At 35.9% G+C, this 23430-nt stretch overlaps 1 protein-coding gene across 4 annotated transcripts; it reads left to right on the forward strand.

Moving 5' to 3' along the window:
* Window positions 1–652: 652 nt before the first annotated feature.
* On the forward strand, window positions 653–23024 carry LOC145228092 (rho-associated protein kinase 1-like). Of its 4 annotated transcripts, none has more exons than XM_080093077.1 (34): window positions 653–909; window positions 1167–1248; window positions 2222–2382; window positions 3039–3116; window positions 3559–3734; window positions 4150–4234; window positions 4307–4420; window positions 4723–4892; window positions 5089–5180; window positions 5471–5630; window positions 6156–6192; window positions 6866–6895; window positions 6963–7054; window positions 7639–7798; window positions 8789–8974; window positions 9526–9682; window positions 10945–11051; window positions 11420–11567; window positions 11925–12085; window positions 12595–12717; window positions 13182–13313; window positions 13833–13936; window positions 14553–14739; window positions 16277–16370; window positions 16864–17024; window positions 17767–17895; window positions 18311–18464; window positions 19130–19292; window positions 19365–19443; window positions 19812–20022; window positions 20327–20386; window positions 20539–20674; window positions 21043–21144; window positions 22274–22954. In XM_080093077.1, exons 1-34 carry the CDS (start codon window positions 814–816, stop codon window positions 22719–22721), a joined length of 4575 nt encoding a protein of 1524 aa, XP_079949203.1. In that variant the 5' UTR covers window positions 653–813; the 3' UTR covers window positions 22722–22954. The 4 variants fall into 4 exon arrangements, with proteins under 4 accessions (XP_079949203.1, XP_079949204.1, XP_079949205.1 ...); XM_080093078.1 differs by having other exon boundaries at window positions 21055–21144; XM_080093079.1 differs by lacking the exon at window positions 14553–14739 and adding an exon at window positions 15112–15277.
* Window positions 23025–23430: the final 406 nt, after the last annotated feature.

Raw genomic sequence — 23430 nt, forward strand, 5'->3', positions numbered from 1 at the left:
CCTGTGGGTCCAGTCTGCAGAATATGGCAGTTCCTAACGAGATGTGGGGCGTGCAGGACCACTATGTCCCATAAGTGCATAACCTCTAAATCCACAATCCATGTGCAAGACCATATTTACTTGGTACAATGATGTTATAAACATGACCAGGGAGCACTTTATGCTTAGTTTCTGCATGCAGTCAAAAACAATAGAAGGCACATGTTTTTCAAAAAACAACTGGCGTGTACAGCAGTCGTATTCGCCCGGTTGGCTGTCGGATGTTTATCTCTCATCATTTTCAAATGTTTAATTTTAAACAAAAAAAACTAAATTATGCATAGGAATACTTTTTTGCATGCATTAACTTTCTGTTGAAACTTGTTTCAAATATATGTTGTTAAGATATTGGTTTCCATTGCATTTTAGGTAGAAATAGTTTTGTTACGTTGGTTTTGAACAAGTTTGTGTGTGGTGTAATATGAATTGTCTCTTGTCATAGTGTTTGATGTGTTAAGCATTAGTTATTGTACAACTAACGGTTTTTCAGTAAAACTGTTGTTTTCATATTTACATGTCAAAGATGGTATAATATAAGTGTATGTGGCATATTGTTGTCTGTATGCAGCACAACCAAAAAATGTTGTTTCTACTGTATGCTCTTGTACAACATAACACCAAAAATATTGTTTTAGGTGAATAGGTGGCACTGTTTTGTAGTGAGGCATGCTGTAACTTTCTTGCACATAACATGAGAGGACTAGCTTGTCTGTTTACTGGAAAAGCAAAACAACTTGCATTTTCTTTAACTGAAAACTAAGGACAAGAAAAACAATGACAGACCTTGTTCAATTGTACGAGAGCAGGAAAAGAGAAATTGCCAGTACTGTTTTAAACAGTCATTCCAAACTATGTATTGATGCATTACTGGTAAGTGCTGTATGTAAAACTACTTTTAAGCAGTTACTATTGTATAGAAACCCCACCCCGGATTGCAGTTTCTATAGAACTGTTTGTGAATATATCCAGGAAGCAAGTTAGCATGAAACAATTAATAGTCTGACTGTCAAGTTGGGTATGACAAAGCATACAAAGTCGTTATGTTATAAGTACGCAACACACAACTAGTAATATCTAGTCGTATCATATCTGCTTGAAATCATTTAGCAATGGGTTTTTATTTGCAGGATGGGATCAGCGCATTGGTTACAGATCTTGATACTCCTGCACTTAGACGCAATAAAAATGTGGAAAGCTTTCTTAATCGATGTAAGTAACGGCAAAATTATCACTTGGATTTTTTTCTGATCTAAATCTTTCTGATTAAAAACATATATATTTGTATGTCATAGGCTAAAAATCAGTCATAAATTACTGTTAAATCAAGTAATTTGAGGTTTTTTTTATGATAGATTGTCCAAATAAGTAGGTTTATATTGAAGTGAAATATAAAAGTAAATAACAAAATTAAATTTATTGTACATTGATTGCTAATTATCCTTGTGGGCTGGAAATGATAATTTACGCAAAATTGCTGTCATGCCTATAAATAATCAATAACTATGACGGCATGAAACAACATGCACCACACACAAACTAAATTGACAATTGTGTATACATAGACAAGATTGGGATTGGGTATTAATATGTATTTGTGCACAACATGTTTAAATATTAGATCTGCTGCTTTTTTGTCCTCTTATTCAACACAAGCAATTTAAACTATTTTTTTTTAAATGCTACTTATTATTGCCACAACCAAACCTCCGAATATTGCATCAGGTTCTCAGAAGTTAAATTGTTAATGAATAAACTGTTGCTGCCAGGCATATTGTATCAACAAAATTTTAGCTCTTCCAGCAGTCTTTAATAAAGTATGTCAACGTTTCGATGTCCCATATGAGACACCTTCATCAGGGTAATGGCATAAATTGCAAACACAGGTTATTATAAAGCGAAAAGGGCTGCAAAACACACACACAAAAGGGGCGGTGGTAAAACACGCAGTGCGTACCAATAGTCTTGTGATAACACTGTTAAATTGTTAACTTTTTTCTCAATAAATATTGAAAAATGACTTGTTTTTTAATGTGTAAGTGGTCCTAAAATAATAATAATGTAAAAAAAAACTTTGAGTATTTGTAAATGACCGTAAGTCATTTAAATGTTAATGTGTGGCTCTACTTTTTAAATACTTCTTAAAAATATGCTGGAAAAAGTAACAAACAAAATTATACTTTAGACTCTGAGCCAATCAAAACCCTGCGAGCAAAACGAATGCAAGCAGGAGATTTCTCAGTGGTTAAAGTTATTGGAAGAGGTGCATTTGGTGAAGTACAACTTGTGAGACACAAGCCATCAAAAAGAGTCTATGCAATGAAGTTACTGAGCAAATTTGAAATGGTCTGTACTTTTCATTGAAAGCATTTGCTTTAGTAAATTGTGTGTGTTTTATGAAAACAATAAAAATATTTGTTTACGTAACACTAAACATGGATCTGTTTATAAGCTTAATGCTGAATAAAATGGCCTAAATCAGGGGTGGGCAACCTTTTTTACTGTAGGGTCAATTATAAATGTCAAAATTGGATCGCGGGCCGCACATGTGCATAACACAAAGTGATTTTGCTTTGTTTCTTACCAAATATGCTTAACTACAAGTATAATTCGTATTTGATTCTAACCATATTTTGCCAGATCGCAGAAAACTAGCATCAGGCGCATTAATCAGCTCAAAAATATATAATAATTGGACTCGTTTGCCAGTACTTTTGAAATCCAAGTGTCTCTGCGGGCCGCACAACCTTTAATGAAGGGCCACAGGTTGCCCGCCCCTAAATAGATAAGCGGCATGCTTATTATTCAAACGTTTAGGCAAATGCTCATCATGCTATATCACTGATGATGGCATGAGCATTTGCCGAAACGTTTGAACAATAAAGTGTGCCGCTTTTTACATCCATTTGAGCTGTTTTTTGTTATTTGTTTATGTTAAAATAGAAAAATTCCTGTTGTGTTGGTTAAGCAGTTAAAGGTTAAACTGTTTTACATTTGTGCAGATCAAGCGTTCTGAATCAGCCTTCTTCTGGGAAGAGAGAGACATCATGGCCCTTGCTAACTCTGAATGGGTTGTTAAGGTAATAAATCTGCTAATAGAAATGTTTGTCATGTAAAGGACATTTGGTGTGTTTCCCACATTGACTGCCTACTATAAGTTACTGTAATTTTGGAAGAAGCATTTTTGTCATAATGCAAAGTAAACTTGTGTTTGAAACTACCATTTTATTCACTTGGAAATTTTTTGTACGTTTTTTTGTACGACTACTGTACAAGTGTATTAACATTTATTTCATCATTTATTTGTCATTAATGTACTTATAATAGCATTTTTAAGTTTATTTCTATGAACTAATTCATGTGTTACATTTTAGAAAAAAATGATAATATAAAAAACTGGGTAAAATGTTGTAGAAATAAGCATAAAAAAGATGTAGATTAGTATATACATAGGAAGCTCTAAATAGCAAATAGAGGCAGAATCAATATACAGCATGTTAATAATCACCATTGTATTTGCAGTTGGAGCATTCATTTCAAGATGAAAAGTATTTGTACATGGTTATGGAGTTTATGCCTGGTGGTGATTTAGTCAACCTAATGTCCAACTATGATGTCCCAGAGAGATGGGCCAAGTTCTACACTGCCGAAGTCGTACTTGCACTGGAAGCAATACATTCTATGGGTTATGTCCATAGGTAAGTTATTCAAACACAAGTTAATTGCACCTGTACCCCTCTGTGGCTGGGGTTGACCTTAATTTGCATTGTAGTGTGTCATGTATGATTCATTGTACCTCATCAGCAAATATGTTTGGTCTGCTGAGCTGTGAACACTGCCATTTACTGATACTCTTTAAAATGCCACAATCTAATGTGGTAATTAGTATGTAACTCTGTTGTAGGTTGGTGGATCATGCTATTTACAGCATGAATAACAAACATATCCTGACACCTACAGTGTTAACATTTTTTGGCAAGGGTCATATTGGCTGTTACTGAATTAGTTGTTAATAGCACATCAACTCAGAAACGTCACCGCTATATGTGATTTGTGAAGAGAAATACAAATGTATGGAATTTGGTAAAATGACACTTCTTTTTTGTTTGTCAGGGATGTCAAACCAGACAACATGCTTCTTGACAAACATGGCCATGTAAAGCTAGCTGACTTTGGTACTTGCATGAAAATGGACGAGGTATTTAACTTTTCCAAAAACGTGTACATACCCAACATATTTATGCTGAATCAGCATTTTTAATTTTAACAGCAAGGAATGGTTCGATCAGACACAGCTGTGGGAACGCCTGATTACATTTCACCAGAAGTTTTAAAATCACAGGGAGGAAATGGTTATTACGGAAGAGAATGTGATTGGTGGTCGGTGAGTTCAAATTTGACAGTTGTACTGGACACAATGTAAAGAACATGTTCTGTTCAGTTCCAACTTACTAGGCACATAAAAGCACTAAACACAAACTGTAACATTTATTTGCCCATCATAAATTTGGCTTTTCAAAAGCTACCCTATTTGTTATCAAACGTGACTGAAATACCAGTACTGCTTTACATTTTTTGCTAAAAGTTTTGTGTCTTTATAGCAGAAGTAGCTCTGCGTAAAAAGTGGTTGGTACAGAACTAAAAATTCTGTCCAAAAATTGTAAAGTAACTCATCAATGTATCTAGGTTGGAGTTTTTCTGTATGAAATGCTTGTCGGTGACACACCTTTTTACGCTGACTCTTTGGTGGGAACATACGGAAAAATCATGGACCATAAAAACTCACTTCAATTTCCAGATGACGTTGAGATGTCAAACGACGCAAAGCAACTTATATGTGGCTTTTTAACAGACAGGTTCGTAGCAGGGGTCATTTACATTTCTGGAGTTTACAACCATTTTATAGTTTTGCAGTCACAAACATTGATTGGTGACTAAATATGTTTTTGTGGTGTTAAAATTTTGGCAGTAGTTCATGAAACTGCTATAAAATAACACATGGTTGGTTTTTGACCGCTGGAAATATTGTTATTTATGTGATTTTTTTTCCAGAAAAGAAAGGTTAGGCAACAATGGCGTCGACGAAATAAAGAACCAAAAGTTTTTCAAAAATGACCAGTGGTCATTTGGCACTTTACGTGATGGTAATTATTTTGTGTACAAAATAACGGAAACTATTCAGCAAAATTACAGAAACTATTATGTGTATAAAATAGTACTCAGAATTTGTAATAAGTTTTTCACATTTAATGGGCCTTCATTATGTACATTGCACAGTAATTTGGGGGGATTTGCAGAAAATGCAAAATCTTTGAAATATATTTTCGAATCTGTATGCGTTATGGCAATTGTAACTCATTGCCTATCATATATCAAAATAGCATCTTCCTGTGGCCAGTTTAAAATGTTTAATTCTTGTTTGTAACTTTTTAAGCTGTTGCTCCTGTGGTACCTGAATTAAGTGGAGATACTGACACGAGAAATTTTGATGACATTGAAGAAGAAAATGGAGATAACGAAGATTTTCCAACTCCCAAAGCTTTCACGGGAAATCACCTTCCTTTTATTGGATTTACCTTTTCAAGTGATGCAATGTAAGTATTTTATCCCTTACCGTAGTCCCCTTTACTTCACCCTGTAGCTCTAACATTTTCCCCACTAGCCCCCTAAAAAAGAACATAAAATTGGACAAACTTTAAACAATGTCTGAATTTAATAAGGTTTGGATAGTTTGTACTTTTAATGGCATGATTAATTTTAAGTACAGTGCTGATTACCGTGTTTGACCTTACAACATCAAACTTTCTCATGGTTATCATTTGAAATGCATTATTTACAACATTACATGAGTTTTTATTATAAAAAACAGTGACTAATACGGTACCCAATATAAAATAGATGTGAGGTATATATTAAACATTTCGAAATAGGTCATAGCATAAGTGCAATTGCAAGATGTGCCAAGCCATCCTTCTGGTTCTAAATGTCTTTTTTATGCTGATATTTCTGGCTTAAACTTGTTGCGCTGCATTGGTTATAGCAAAGTATTGATGCTTTAAATAATATCCTTGTTTATCGTGTGTTGATAAAAAGGCTAAACATGTGTACATTTTGTGCAGATATAATAATGGAACTCTACCTAATGCCGTAAGTCAGGTATGTCTAATCACTTTTTTTTTACCAATACATATTCAGCAAATCCAGCAATAATGGGATGCGCTTAGGGATGTTTACAATAGAATGGTTGTTTTAAACCAAGAATATATATTTCAAGTCTAATAATAGTTTTGACACAATGGTTTTCCTTGCAACATTTGCACAATCATTGTGGTTGTTGCAGTTACATACCAAGTTTGTAAAGCAGTTTTGAACCGGGCCCAAACCTGCAAGCAAATGTTATTTATGTGCCCTGTCCTGGACCCAACTGTTAACATACAGTTCACACATAGACTTTCAAGCATATTGAATTTAGACAACATCACAACAAAACAATTCAAAACTGTGGTAACCCTTACTACTTCAGTCTCAAAAAATATTTCTGTTTACTATTCTGTTAAAAGTGATATCAGCTAAGTAAAGAAAGAAACTGCATTATATAACCATTGTATTGAATTTCACTTCACCATAAACAAAGTGCAGGCAAACTGTAACCTATTTGAACAATGTTGTGGGCAGTTGGTATCAGTTATCATTGCATATCATAAGGGACACGCAAGGTTACAGATCATTAGAATTCAACATTCTTCTTTGAACAGTCCCAGTTTAACTGTTGTTTACTGTTTTAATGCTCGTAACCACACATGTATTGATGCTAGACATTGTTTTACAGAGGGGTGGGAACACTACATCCACAGATGAGGTATGTTATATGTTATTAATTTTTTTTTTTTTTCTTGGTCACATAATTAACTTATACATTACACCAGGATTCTGAAAAGTTGAAAACGAAAATCCGGAATCTCGAAAACCAATTGAAACAAGAGATTAAAAACAAAGAAGACATCCAATCAAAATATCAGTAAGCACCTTTTTCAACTTCTTTAATTCTATTAACATGGTGTTTGTGACAAGAAACATAGAATTCTGACTTGGCTTTGTGTATAAACATGTAACTTTTAATGCAGTTATACAGAATATTCTGGTTACTCACAATCCAGTCAAATGCAAACATCATATTATAGCTTACTGTATCCCATCAGTGTTATAGCTTACTATACCCCAGGAAAAATGCCAGGTTATTACATGAAAAAGTTTGGCAGATGGGAGTTGCTTATAACCAGATTCAGCCATGTCAAAAATATTGGTGCCAATATTAGGCATATTACCGATTATCAGTATTGGCCTTTTTTGCTATTGGGCGACTGATAAATAACACGTTTGTAACAAGTTATTTTTGCTAGTCATAACCTTCAGAATTCTCCAGTTACTTAACGGTTTCACAGTAAATCGACCTCAAATCTTTTTTTTTCACTGTTTAAAAATGTATAAATTTAGGTTTTTGGTACTAGTTATGAGTCTACTTAACCAGCAATAATTCAGTATCAGCCTTAAAAATAAATCATTTTATCCCTAGTTATAACAATTCAATTGCTTTGTCTACAGATCTTCAACAAAAACATTGGAAACAATGGAAATCGACAGAGAGAGTCGAAAAATGAAGGAATCTGAAATTCGTCAGCTTGAACGTGACAATACCTTACTGCAACATAAACAACAGGAAAGTTCACGCAAGTTGGAAATGGAAACTGATAAAAGGAAAAAGGTAACAATTTTTATCAATCCAAGTTTATGTGTTTATGACAGAACTTAATAAAATGTGGTCATAGAATGCTCTCACAGTTACGAAACTTTTGCAATTGGTGTTTTGATATTGCTGATAATTTAATGGACTAAAGAGTGTAGATTGTGGTACTCCAACAGTTACGCAAAAAACCTCTAAAATTTTAAAAAACATTAGTGGTCGCTTAAAAAACTTATGGCAAAACTCTTAAAAATGCCACTGTGGTTTGTCATTCACCTTAAAAGTTATAAAAAATGAAAATTAAAAAAAATTGTCACACAATGGTAAAGCTCTAATAAACTTTGAAAGTGTTGATATGGTTTCCTACAGCTGGACCTAAACATCGGTGTGCACAACTCAAATAGGGTTTGGGGAAATTTTCTACAAAATCTATTCTTGTGCAACACCATGTTTAACTTATTGTTCCTATCATGTGAAGAATTTTTTCATATATTGTTTACTCAACCAAACAATCATTAGTTGATCCAAAAAAACTGACAACAAATTTTGAGTTCATAAGTCAGCTGTTCGCTATATACATGCCCTTTTTCCACTGATATTAGCTGTGAGTGCCTCTAATTGTGCACCTCTGCCCAACGGGCTAAAATCATTGAACATATTTGAACTGTTCTGTATAATATAGTATAGTGGTTCCTAATCACTGTGTTTAAAATTCTTTCTGTTAGTCAAATTTGCAAGCAAAATCTGACTTGTAAAGCTGGTAGATTGGGTCATTGCAAAACAATTATTGTATGTAGCCATACAACAATTGCAAGAGGTCAATTAAGGACATCAAATCTACTTTACATAAGACCCCAAGCACTGCTAGACACAATAGTACAAAGGCAATAAAGTCAACTCAGTAAACTAGACTTTGCTGCAATATTTATCGGCCAATACAAATTGTGGAAACAATAAGAACCAATATGTTTTCATATGTGTTGGATTTCAATTTAATTGCAATTTTTGTAGCTTGAAAACGACATGTCATCACTGACGAGGCAAGTTGACGATCTTCGATCACAAATTGCGAAATACAAAAAAGTGGAGGAACACTCACGTTCTGATCAACATAAGATTGATGAAATACAGAGGGAGCTCAAAGCACAAACAGATTCTGTGAACAAACTTCGAAAATCGCAACTAGAGCTGAAAAAAGTATGTGTTTTGTAACTTTTAAATGTTTTTATTCATATAGTAAACCCCAGTTAAACAGGATTCGGTTAACCCAGATCTTTGCTTAATTCGACAAAACTTGAGGTGCAAATGATTTGTAATGTGGTAAGGCTTTAGCTAAGCGACATCGATTAATCTGGATCTTCACCTTATCTGGAAAATTTTGGTCCAAATAGTCTGGATTAACCAAGTTTTTCTATATTTTCAAATACCTTATTGGATATTACAAGTTGAGCATATCTACTTCATTAACAGTTGCTTTGTCTAATTATAACCAGTGTTTAGTTAAAAGCAGTTAAAATGTCATTAAGTGGTAAGCAAATTGACCTGTGGACAGTAATACCTAAACATGTATAATGGGCCTTCTCAACACCTCTCAGTAACCACAGTCAACTTCTCATCTGCATATTAAACATTTGTTCTTTCTGAACAATGTTACAAAGTGCACATCCTTTCTAGTCTGTACGATTTTTTAATGCAATTTAAATTAGACATATTAGAGTTTACTAAATGTTCCTTTTTGTTTTTCACAGCTTAATTCCGATTTGGAAATGTCCAATAATGAATTAAGGGAGCAACTTTCTGCAGTTGAGGGCAAAGCGAAAACGCTGGATCGTGCTAAAACCAAACTCGACAGCTTATTGCAACAAGAAAAAACTCAAGGAGAGAATCGAATCACTGACCTTCAAGGTTTGTACAAAAACATTTTTTGTCCAAATCTTATTTGCTTTCCTTTACTATCAATGAATTATTTTATCCCCACTATTGAAGACACCCAGTTTCGCTTTTGCGTTGTTAATCAATGACAAGCAGTTTCACTTTTAAATAGTTCACAAATGGATTCTCCTAAACACAGTTTATTACAGTACATTAATACCATAACTTAGTAACACTACAAGCACTTGTACTGTTAGTTTCTATTGGATGAAATAGGGTGATCTACAATAGCTAGTTGTTCAGTAGCCACAAATATGTATATTTCATTTTATGCGCTGGAAATAGTCCTTAAGGATTAGAAAAACTATTCATACATTTAAACATAGGTCATATATTTGTGTGTGCTTGGCAAATGGTTTTCAGCTATTTCATCTTTATGTAGCATTAATGTTTGTTCTTAACATTGACTGGTCAACTGTTCTACTCCACTGTAGAAGCAAGTTGTAATGTTTAACTAATGCTTGGGACCATATAACTTAACAATGTAGGTATAAACGCAATAGATCAGTGGTTCCCAACCTTTTTTTGACGCGACCCAAATACTTCCCAAAATTTTGTTTTGTGGTCTCTCGCGACCCATGGACATACCTTCTTACTATTTTGGTTGTATTTTTGTCTCTAAATCACAAAAGTTTTTTAAAAATTACTATGCCAGTTTTGAAAAATAAATTATCAAACAAATAATAATCGTTTTATTGACCAAACATTTCCATTTAGCCCGAACTTGAGAACTGGTTCAAAGCATTATAACTGATAATTATCCGCACGACAACGCTCAACAGTGATCTAACACATATTTTATGACGTCACAAACAGAATTACCCATTATCACATCATGTTGTCACAAAATTAATATTTGGCAACAATTTAAAGTCTTGGGAAATAAAATAATAACAATACGAAACAAAGTCAAATAGTAGATGTTTTTGTTAAAAAAACAGGCGACCCAACAGAATTTTCAGGCGACCCAACTTTGGGTCACGACCCATAGGTTGGGAAACACTGCAATAGATGACTAGTGAAGCTTGAATAATGACCTTCAAGCAGTGCTAAAATATATTGGGTCAAAAAACCTAACTTTTTCTGTGTACACTGTTGACCTAAGAATGCTTTGTTAATGCTTAGGATGTGTTTTGCATATTTTTTCTAGAAAAAACTATTTTATGTCAATACTGTTTATTTCCTGTTTAGCAAAAATTTTATTTGTGTGACATTTTATTTTCATGTACTTACAGATCATGTAAAGAGTCTCCAACAAGAGACAGAATCATTCAAAGAACAATTAAGTAAAGTAGAAAATGAAAGAAAACAAGCCTACCTTAAATTGTCAACATTGGAAAGGGTAAGAAATATTCTTGTTGGTATTTTTCAACACAAAGCAAACAAATACAGTGCCTGGCATTCTAAGCATATTTCAAATAACTTATATGACAAGTTAAACATCATTTTTACATGGAACACACCCCAAAGTTAGTATTTCCCTCCGTAATTACCCCCAATATCAATGACACATGCTTGATAATTTGAAATTATTGCTCTATGATATTTATAGATTTTTATTTACTGAGAAGCCCTTGCTGCTTTTTACTGTTAATGCCAATTTGACCAACCAACAATTAAAAATTTGTCTTTTAAAACATGTTTTTGATCAAAGTATTTTTTTGGATTTCTTTGTTTAGTGTTTAACTGTGGCCTTCATTATTGTTACAGGCAAAAACGAGCATGGAATTTGAGATGAAAACGTTGCAACAAAACTTGGATAAAGAACATCAAGAGCACAAGTTAACATTACAAAAGTTGGATTCGAGAAATCGAAAGTATGCTGACATTGAGGGGGCAAAGTCTGAGGCCCTCAAAGGTATGCTGATTTATGTGATAGTTCATCAAACTGTACACTGACCTCACCCTTGTTGGTTATTTTTGCAATAAAGTAAAAAAAATGTATTTGAGTTCAAAGGATTTGTTAAAATGTGTTTTCATTATTTTTAGTATTTTCACCTTTATTCAAATTTTACATAAAAAAATGCATGGAAGCAAAAGTATTTGAAAATTGCAAAAAGTTCTTCAGGTTTTTTCAGCAAAATGGCAGAATTTTACCCATTTCACAAACCAAATTTTACAGCACTGAAATCTTACAGTAAACTTTCTACTTTCGTTTTGTGTTGTGTTTTGGAAATGGCTTCAAGCATAACATATGGTACATTATGATGTACAGCTGTGGAAAAGCAATTGACTGGCGAAAAGACTTTGCGTGTAAGCTTAGAAAAGGAGACAACTGATTTAAAGAAGAGGATTACCTTACTTGAGTACGACTTGCAAGAGGCAAAGAATGTTCAAAAGCAAATCACCTCACAAAAAGAAAAACTTGATACAGAGGTAAACTGGAAAACATTGTTAAACAAATTCCATGAGTGGATTTATGGATCCGAATGCAACCCCATCAGACTTGAATTATTTGACATGTTGCAAGATGCTAGGTGTCCAGTTTGACTTTGTGTAACGTCTTTAATAGGCCTGACATACTATTTGAAATATGAGTGTGCCATGGCCACTGCTCTACTTGAAGACTTAAGGGCTAAACCTAATAAGTACATGTCTTGGTTGATAGCAGCTCCCTGAGTATGTAGTTAAAAGGATGGGTTGCTTAGTTTTCCTAACAAATGATAGATGCAGTTTTGGGTTCAGTATTCAATAATATGGAATTTGGAATTAAATGCAATCATAATGTCTTATTATGTAGAAAATGTTTGTGACTTTCAACATAATGATTTATTGCATGTACGCAGTGATGACTCCTGCTTTTTTGTACTACAAAAGTACTATGACATATTACGATTTAAGTGCAGCTTTTTCTTTATCTTGTGTGATCAACAAATTATTTTTAGATCAAGGGAATTGCGAATGCCAAAACACTTGAACAACAGCAGAAGATTCAACTTCAAACTGAAATCATCAACCTCAAGAGTGAAGTGAGCTCACTCAAAGCAGCAGAAACCCAATTTAACAAGGTTTGTAACATTAATTTGTTGTGAAATTAAAGACAATAGACATTAAATCAGAAATTATATCGCTTAGATTAGATCAGTAGTTCTCAATTAGTGATCCATGATGACATTTAGGGTGGTCCACAGGACGTTAGTTAAATTTGCTGATAAACTGGAAATAGTTGCATCTAAGTTAAAGGCCGTTTTTTATTAGCTGTCAGTTGTTTGATATCACTCCTCAAAATTCTGTATTAAAGGGATATATTTTTAAACCAATATGCTTGTTGTGGATACTTTCTTTATCCTTACTTAACATTGGACTGGTCTGCAATATTTGTTTAATTGAACTGATACTCCTTCGCTTGAAACGGGTGGGTGATGACTGAGTTAGATTTGCATGACTAAAATTTTTATGTTAGTATTTGTCTAATTTAGCAGTGCAATCTATTAATACGAAAGTTTCATGCTAAAATGTTGCATTTTTTTAGGACAATGTCCAGTTTCAAGGGGACAAGCAGGAATTGGAAAAGAAGTTGCAAAAAGCTAAGAAGGAGCGACAGAATATTGACGGGCAAATGCGTGAGCTGCAAGATCAACTTGAGGCAGAACAATATTTCTCTGTAAGCAAAACATTTCCTGATCTTACAATTATCATTCGTTGACTGCATGATTGTGTTTAAATGTCTCTGGGATAGTTTGTAACAGCTGTGTGTGTGGTTTAGGATCAAAACCTGGTCTGAGATATTAGGTTTTTTTTCAAATGCCTGAAGTGGTAGTGGGTATGAAAACTGATAAAAGTGTGTATGCCATGGATATCTGTTTTCAAAAATTATGTAAGTGCTATATTAGGTGGTAGGTGTACAATGTCTTTATTTGGCACTTTTTTATGATGTCATGAATTCCATTCTATGCCATTGTAATGAAATATTGTAGCCCGACAGGACAGAAAAGTTACGGTGGTGTTTCTAGTGTAGTATCAGTGCTGCTTAAGTTGTATGGTTATTATTCTTTACTATTCTTAACGCAAGTAAATTTTGACTAGGGATTCATTTTTTAAACAGAACAAAAAAAGGGTTACCAACCTATGACTGTAAAATCCCCATTGAAAATCTTGACAATTGTTGTGTTTTGCTTGGCAGACTTTGTATAAGACACAAGTCAAGGAATTAAAGGAAGAAAAAGATGAAATGGAGAAAAATGTGAAGGGAGTGAAATACAACTTAGCTGTGATGCAAGATGAGAGGTATGTCATACTATCTTACAAGTGTCAAAATATATTTTTATCATTACATTCCAGTAGTGTTACCAAAGTCTAACAGCACCAAAGGTGTAAATATATATTTTCTTACTTCAAGGTTAAGATGTAAAACTTGGTAATAGTTGTGCTGTGTGTTGGTTGTTGGTCATAATATTAAACTTTTTGATGCCTGTTACACATTGTAGAGGCCTAGAGAAATATAAATCTGTACAACTTGTCTTTTTAACCTTGTTTAATACTTGTATTATAGCCTCACCATAAAAATATAAATAAGTCATCCCTATCATCTGCTTTAAAGTCTTATATTTTGGTCACTACATTGCTGCACATTCAAATAAATGCATTACTTAAAAATGTTTGTCATTTTCTTAGATTTTTACAACTTAATTAACCAAGTGTGTTAAACTTCCTATCAAGTATGTATACTTGTCTGTTAAATTTGATCAATATTTTATTCTGTTTCACTGGCAGTTAATTCATAGTCTGTGAATGCATTGTTTTGCCTGTTGATGTGTGTCTGTGGGCAGTGTTCCAATGTAGTAAGCCTAATGACCCAATGCTATGTGCATTCACATCACATTTTTCAACACAACCATCACAGGGATGCAATTAAGGCCGAACTTTCAATGGCCTTAAGCAAGGCTGACCAAGAGCAGGTTCGCCGCCGTGGCATTGAGAGCGATCTCGCTCTAACTGAAAAACAGAGAATGCAGTTTGATCTTGAGGTGCGGGACCTTCAAAATCAACACCAAAGCGAGGTCGAATTCATCAAAAAGGAAATGCAGACTGTGAGTGTTGCCAATTTTTGGTTGGCTTCGTCACACAACAGAACACCACAACATGCACACACAGTACAGGTTGATCGCAAAATGCATATAATGGCATTGAATTATCCATGATCTGTGGATGAAATGTCGGTGGCTGAATGTGTATGTGCAATGTTGACTGAGCGCTCGATGTGGTCCATGGTCTTGCTTCACTGTTATTTTCGACTCTTTTCTTTTCAGATTGAAAGTTTCCCATTTTTGTTACCTATTTTTTTACAGATTTATGGTAGCATGCTTATTTGTGTTGTACGCTATGATTTATTTTATCACCCCTTTGGCACCCCTAGTGTTCAAAAATCCCCGATTTGCCAATCTAATGTGGGCCACATTCAGGGATACGGTTGTTACCCAACTGCAAATGGTGCAAGACACCAACACCATCCTCGAGCAGTGGCGAGCGCATTACGAGCGAGAAATTGTTACCCTTCAACTAGAAAAGGTCGAGCTGGAAGGCAGCATTCGACAAAAATCCTCCGAACACACTGACCAAATATCAGCAGTGAGTCCACTTGCATCTCCCAACCCACAACCAAACTCTAAAAAATCTTTCTCAGTAGTAATTTCTGCACTTCTATTAATCTTAACCTTGCATCCACTGTGTAGAGAAGTAGCTTATTGGCTTGTGATGGGTCATTTTCTTGTGGTGAACTAGTGGCCATGAGCTGAGTAATTTGAATGGGGGTTTGGTAATGACATGTTTTCACTACCAGTACTAATTTTCTTGCTGTGTGTGTCGTTAACATACCGCGGTGGTGAAAAAAAAAACTCCCAGCTTGTTCAGCTTCTACTTTCTACTGAATGTCATGTATTGCCTGCCATTGGTAGAAAATCTAACTTGCTTTGCACAAAGGCAAAAAGTTTTTAAATATAAAAAATTTGCAGTACATTTTTATGTTTTAATTCTTGAACCTAAATAATATTGTGTGTTTTTAGTTTTTTGGTTTGCTTTTCTGCATGTTAGAAACTCTGTTATTTGAATGTTGCCTCCGATTAAATGCTTTAATTTGCCGTATTCATCAAGTGCTTGTGTGTGTGTGATACTAAAATGCTGCTTGCTTTTGCATGATTAGCTGTGTGTGTGTCGTCCATATACAGATACAAAATAACACAAGCTACAAATAACCCACTCCGCACAAGCACAACATATGAACACTCTGCATTCCACATTTAAACATAAACAGTAACTCGGGTAACATTATATATATATCCAGTTTTAGTTTGGATAATCTTAAATAGTCTATATTTCACTCAATTAACACTCTTGGGGCTAAATGTTTTTGGTGACTGTGTAATGAATTTAAATGTCTAAAAAAATTAAAATATTGACTGTTTTAAAAACAACAAACATTTACGTAATTGCATGCGTCATTTAGACTGTTCTGTCCTGAATAATCAAATATGTGCTTTGCATTTCATCAAAAGCGTAGTACTTTATGTAATTCAACATTTCACATCTGACTTGTGTAAAGTATTGAAAATGTGTCACAATTTTCGTCAGCTTGAGGACAAAACGCACAAACTTGAATCTGATTATGAGACTGCAAGAAAAGAGAAAGACCAACTCCAAGAGAAGAACCAATCTCTACTTGAAGGTATGGAGTTTTTTTTACAATCAAGGGTTATCAACTAGGGTGAATTAACCCCAAAGGGATACCAATTAGTTATGTAGTGTATGTGTATTAAGCCTATGTGTATAGGGAAAAATCTCATCCCTAAATTCTGACATATTGTACACAAAAAAGTGTTTAAGAGCCTCTTGACTCATAGAAAGTAATTGACATTTTGTACGTTCATATCTAAATCTTAAGACCAAAATGTGCAATCTTCTACATTGTATAATTTCTAAATTGTTCAATTTGGTAGTTTACTAGCCTTAATAATAGCACTCCAATGTCATTATTTGCAATATCAGTCGGGCATTATCACAGTATGTCAGGCCCATTGAAGGTGTTATACCCAATTAGCCGGTCAACAAGCATTCCCAGGCATGGGCTACCAAAACTTAGCCTGCGGTGGGATTCGAACCCACGACAGGAGTCTTTCCTGGACTGGGAAAAACAGCTAACATAGTAATTCTTGTTGCAGAGCTTGAGAATGTAAAGAAGGGACAGTCGGAGGTAAGCACGATGAAAGCTAGTTTCGAGAAGCAGATTGCCACTGAGAAGTTGCTCAAGGTCCAGGCCATCCACAAACTGGCAGAAGTCATGAACAGGAAGGATATGAGCAAGGACAATCGCAAAAACAAGGTGAAAATATGTTTTTTATTATACTTTTTAGGACTAGTGCACACTGTGTCGACCTATAAGATGTCTTATTAGTGCAGCTGGTGACGAGAGATGGGCCATATAAGGTAAAGTAGGCACCCTAGTTTGTTATGAGTAACAGGCTGAAAAGCCATGGCTTGTCAACCTGTTAATGTCACAACTGGACATTAACGACAAAAGAACTGGTTGACCATGCCCAAACAACTATTTTGGGAACAAAGTGATCATGTATTGGCTGGATGCTTTTATATTAGCAGGGCTATCCTGGTAAAGTCACTATATCAGTGGTTCTCAACTCGTTTTAGGCCATGTACCACCAGTTCAATTAAATGAATTTGTTGACCAGTCCCTTGTAAAGTAAGAATATAGAAAGCATCCACAACAAGCATATTGGTATGAAAAATATTCTCTCAATACAGAGTTTTCAAGAATGAAATCAAACAACTAACAATAAATAGCCAACTTGAATTTTTCGTACTAAATATTCAAGAAATTATGTGCAACTAATTCTAGTTTATCATCAAATATAATTATCGTTTTATGGACCACCTAAAAAGTCATCGTGGACCACTAGTTGAGAATCTCTGCATTTTGGGTTCGTTTTATCCTATTCATGTACAGTAGCTGTGTCAGAAACAGTATTGGATGAACTTTTGTGGTCGATTCAATTGCCATTTTGCGGTTTGTATGGACTTTGTATTAATCGCTTGTTGGTGTTGTGAAGGTATCGGCCGACGCGCTCCGCAAGAAAGAGAAGGAATGTCGACGTTTGCAGCAAGAGTTGCAACAGGAGAAGGAAAAGATTGGACACCTTTCTGTGCGCTTCCAACAAGACCTTGATGCAACTCATGCAGTAAGTGGCTCAGTGGTTTGGCTTTTCTTGCCTGGATTGCTGGCAAGCTAAGGGTGATTGTTTGAGATTGAATTAGGTATACATACAGTTGTCCAAAACGCTTTCGTCGAAATTGTGCATTAAAATAACGACAATTTTTATTAATTTAGAAGTACACAACCGCCAACTAAAAAAAAAGATTTATTGCGATTTTGACGAATGTACTACATATGTTGGTAAAATACTTTCAGATTTGTATGTATATTTTTTATTTATTAAAAAAAAATTCCCACAAACTTATGAAAAAACAGTCGCTTTATGACATGACCACATGCAGATGCACCTGCCATTTTGCAATAATTGCATTGGTAACTTACAATATATTTTACTAGTAACTTATACTTTCCACTAGTAATCCTTTGTTGTTTTCAAACAGCAACTTGCGGAGGAAAGTGTTCGCTGTAACGAACTGCAGATGATCGTGGATAGTAAGGATGCCGATATAGAGATGATGCGCAACCAGATACAAGCTGCACCGACTGTGGACGCCATCAGTCTCCATAGCGACATTACTGACGAAAATGCCCACGGTAGGAATATACATGCTAAAAGCTTTTTTGGAGTGGGAGGGGGGTGTTTTTTTCTGTGGGCGGCTGAAGTAACAATGTTGCGTCAATTTATTTATCACATGTCGCTAGGTATTCTTTTCATTGCATTAAAGTTTATAGAATCGTAATGCGATGCAGAGACAGGGATTTTAAATAAAGATGGATTTTTGAAGAACACTATGAGTTTAAGTCGTTTTTTTCCTAGATTATAATTAGGTTTAAGATGTTATTCTGCTCTGACAGTCGATTTTAAAGCTTTCGGACTCTGCTTTTAGCGAATTTACGATGGTTTGATAAAAAGTTGATTTTGTTTTCACTCGCCCTACCCATCTTTTTTACGGGGTTGGGTGTTAAATAAATAATTTAGCTCTTTGCCCCACCTATCGAAATTTAGCTAAATATGGGTCTGACTTGAGGTATGGTGTTAGTAGCTCTACCGAAAACCACCTTAAAAAGTCAGAGTAGGAGTTGTAGGAACTTTCGGGAGTCGAACTCATATTAGTACTGGATTCGAAGTTGGTCCTTATACCCTCTACCCTGACACTTATACATTACCCAAGTTGTACATTGCAGAAAAAAAATTAAGTTCAAATTATGGTACAAAGACCAAATCGGCCAAACAATGTCTAACTCTATATTTTGTGCAGACACAACGTTAAAAGGCTGGTTGTCGATTCCCAATAAGACCAATATTAAGCGACATGGATACTGGAAACGTCAATTCGTGGTCGTCAGTCGAAAAAAGATCCTCTTCTATGATTCGGAACAAGATAAAGAGGGTTCAAACCCCAGCATGGTCATCGATTTAGAGTAAGGGATTTTAATGCTACGGCGATTTTTTGAGAAAAAATTAAGTACTTATAAATATGTTATTTTTTGCAGAAAACTTTTCCATGTACGGCCTGTGACGCAAGCAGAAGCCATGCGAGCGAAACCTCAGGAGATTCCCACCATATTTCAGGTCGGTTGCCTATCAATACAAATGATTAATATTGTATAAACCACGCACATCATCATGGTTCTGACAAAATCACACTATAAACTTAGCCTCAATTTGGGAGGATTTAAGGCTTTATTGGTCAACCTAATGAATGGGTGTTGTAAGAAAAGTATTACTGGTAAACAACGAACGTTTATGTATGTGACACTTGCAAAATATGCCAAATGCCTAAAAAAATAATAAAGAACGCACAAATTAAACTAAATATTTGTACGAAAATTTACAAAAAAAGCTTATACCTAACCTTATGACACCTTTAACTGTAAAGACTGGATTTTCTTTCAAATCTACAACATTTCACGAAAAAAATCTTTTGTCAATACCAACAGCTGCTGTATGCAAACGAGGGTGAGAGGTTGATGGAGCAACCGCCCATGCCTGCTCTGCCTGATATACAAGACCACAACAAACATGGCGACCGAATCAACCACAAGGGACACTCGTTCGTTCCCATCATGTACCACCTTCCCACAAGTTGTGAGGTGTGCTCTAAACCCCTCTGGCACATGTTTAAGTCTCCGCCAGCCATTGAATGCCAGCGTAAGTACTATACAAATTTTGTTGTTACTAACTATAGTTACCGCAGTGGGTACGGTTTGAAGGGATAGACGAAATTCGGTTAAACGCTTTTATGAAATATGCAATTTGAACGATTTTTGGGAGGACTGTGGTTGGGATTTAAGATCTCTATGCAATTATACAGATTAGGCGATTAACCGGAATTGAACTACGACGTAAAAGTTACTGATTAATGTATCCTTGAGATATTGTACCTTTCCTGAATACCGGAGACTTAATGGTTACTTTATATTTTATTTAAATAATTCGTAACCTTTTGTTATAGGCTGTCGGCAAAAATATCACAGAGATCACTTGGATACCAACATTATCGCACCTTGCAAAGGTAATTTAATGTACAAAATCTGTTACAAGGTCATATAACTCACTTTATAACGAGTATTTAACATAAGTATGTAAAAACCTGTAGAACCATAACTGCTTTTTGCCAAAATCGTTTGAGAAACCCGTTCTGAACCCTAATTGCTTTTTCTCCAGTTAATTTCGACGGAAACACTGCCAAAGAACTTTTACTTCGTGCCACGTCTTCGGACGACCAGAAGAAATGGGTGGGACAACTTTCTAAGAAAATTCCTAAAAATCCTCCACAGCCAAAGACCGACATCGGTGGCAGGTAAGACAATAAGAATGTGCCCAATTATTTCAGCCAATTTCAGCTTAAACTTGCTTCAATGATATTGTGCACTCCGCTATCCTTTCAAAATGTAATTTCAAATCCAAAGATCTGCGTTTTTCCAGTTTTCCATTGTTAATTCATGTCTGTACCCGCCAAAAAGCTACCTAAATGTTACATTAATCACAAGTCTTCACAGAGTCGCAGCACTGATTAAGTGTGCATGAGATTAAAATAGGTTGAATTCTAGTTTATACAGGCTAGGTATGTTGAAAGGCCGTCTGTGGGTCGCTTAACAAACCAATGCTATGTCCCGCGCTGTTGTTTGTTGGCTGTTTTCGCTTATACCGTGTCCCGCTTATAACTAGAAACTCTCCCAGAGTATCTTCGGTGAGGTACAACCCTGCACAGCGTAAATCGAGTAGCAAAGGACCTTCAGACCGGTTACAGAAACCCACAGTGGACAAAAGGTAAGATACATTTTGTTGGATTTTGACCTAATGACATAAACATTTTGGAAATACTGTAAACTTTGGTTAATCCGGACCGGTTTGGACTAAACAATTATCCGGATTAGGCAAAGGCCCGGATTAACCGAATCCAGTTTAAACCCGGCTTTACTGTAGTATAAAAAAACTATATTACAAATACAAGCATCATATATTTTGGTTAAAGCTGTTGATAAATGTATAGTTTTTAATGTTGTATTTGCCGTTTTTTGGTGTTAGATGTTATAGCTATTAAAATAAGGGTTTTTGTTTTAATTTTTCAACCGACCGTTTGTCGATTTTATTTTATTTTGCATCGCGACGGTGCCAAAAATCAATTGTTGATCAAGTTTGTTTTCTATTTTTTGGTTTGCATTGATTCATGAAAACTAATATTACGCCAAAAATCAGACGCCAAAACTCACCCACCCCATACACACTGCACACATCCTACGTTGTTTGCATACGTCCAGTGATCGTTGATCTATTCTTTTGTTTACTTTTGCACATTAAAATGCATTTTCCGACAAGATACAAGAAACACAACAGTCAACTTATTTAGTAGTGACTGTTCCAGACAAAATGTTAGCTGAATGGATCGAGCATATTTTAGGTATACAGTTACATGGTATGGCAAATAGATACAGCTGTGAAGCTAGATAATTGCTAGGACCCCTTTGTTGACAATAATTCCGTGTTAGCCTTGAAAGAATGCACAGATGTAAAGTGTTTGTAGACCTGATAATTTGTTTGCAGTGCTGATATCCTTATCAGTGTATCGAGACTAAAATAAGCGAAACAAATGGCAAGAGAAAGTGAAAGATTTAGATTTTTTCATGATATATCACCATAGGAGAATCACAGTCAGTTTATCAAGTCGCCCTTATTTTCTTTTTGTTCCTTTTCGTTTCTTTCAGTTTTGTCTGGAATTTTCTTTCTTTTGAGTTGGATGCATGAGAAGTTGTGGTGATCCCTATTTGACGGCTCTTGCACGTTGCCATGACGATTGCGCTGTGTGTGTCACGTGTTTGCAATGCGTCACCGCTCGGGAGCACGTTGTGAAGCCGAACCTGCTAAAATCGTGTCTTTCTAATTTCGTTTGATAACACAGAAGCCCGGCTGGTAGTTCCAACAGTAGCTTGGATGGCAACGAATGCCCCAGCGGCGATTCTTTCTACCCGTCTGGCCCAACATCAGCCGTGTCCATGGAAAAGCTCAACACGTTACCAACCCCTGGTAACTCCTATGGCGGCACCAATCTTCGCCGTAGCTCATCAGAGCGCCTTCAAGTCCCAGATTATGTGAAGACGCGGTCGAAAAGCCACGTAGGCTCGCCCTTATTCAGTCTGCGTTCCAAGGATAAGTCAAAAAAGGCCGACAAGAAGTCGAGGTTTTCGCTGAGTCCACACGACAACAGTCAGCAGCAACACTCCACCAGTGGGCGCCGAAGCGTCACTTCTCTACTTCGCAGATCTGACAGTGGTCGGCCCACGATGGCTGCCCAGTCATCGTTGCACGCCGGCAATGGCGAAGATTCGAATAACGACGATCACTTGTAGATAATTTTTCCGCCCAAAACCATTTCATGTGTGCAAGTGCCTACAACGTGCTCACAAACCCTGCTTTATTATTTCCGCGCTGCATTTTCTCAGCAAAATGCAACGCAAACGCCCAGGCTCTTGGAAACCGAGTTGGCGTCTGATTTTTAAGCGTGAACTTTATGTTTTCAACCGACTAACAAAACAACCGTTGCGTTTCTGATCGCGCCTTAAAACCCGCGGCCTGCTTTTATTCGCAGTTAACGCACCGCCAGTCGCCGCCAGAGGGCGCACCGCACATCCGATGGTCGTCCGGCCGATGACCCCGCGACCTACTCTGATGACGTCACGCGAGTTTGTCGATAACTCAGCCGCCTTTCGTCTCCGACAACGAGAGTCTGTGGAAGGTGCTGTCGATGAACCGTTCTACGCCCCAGTGCATATAACATATATGTATTGGCGCGTTGTAAAAATATTACGACGTTTTTGGCGCTGCCTACGACCGGGTATCGACCCATTGTATTTCGTATATGTTACTCCACCCAATGTTACAATAGTTTTCTACATTTTAGTGGCTCGACCAGGCCTTTCAAGACAGCGTTCAATTCAGCCCAGTGCCTTATTGTACGTAATGGTTTGGGGGTTGGCCTTCGCAGCACCGACCAAATGTACCCTTGCCGCTATGACAGCATGCATGTCGTTGTATACATACATATATGCGTTATATGTT

Source organism: Phallusia mammillata, chromosome 5 (genome assembly GCF_965637545.1).
Source record: "Phallusia mammillata chromosome 5, kaPhaMamm4.hap1.1, whole genome shotgun sequence".
Lineage (NCBI taxonomy): Eukaryota > Metazoa > Chordata > Ascidiacea > Phlebobranchia > Ascidiidae > Phallusia > Phallusia mammillata.

Excerpts from the sequence above, each read along its gene's own strand:
- LOC145228092 (XM_080093077.1), top strand. The coding sequence starts at position 814 with ATGACAGACCTTGTTCAATTGTACGAGAGCAGGAAAAGAGAAATTGCC. Across the intron at positions 11,052-11,419 it reads AATTGTCAACATTGGAAAGG|GCAAAAACGAGCATGGAATT; the intron begins GTAAGAAATATT and ends TTATTGTTACAG. Across the intron at positions 19,293-19,364 it reads AGCATGGTCATCGATTTAGA|AAAACTTTTCCATGTACGGC; the intron begins GTAAGGGATTTT and ends TATTTTTTGCAG.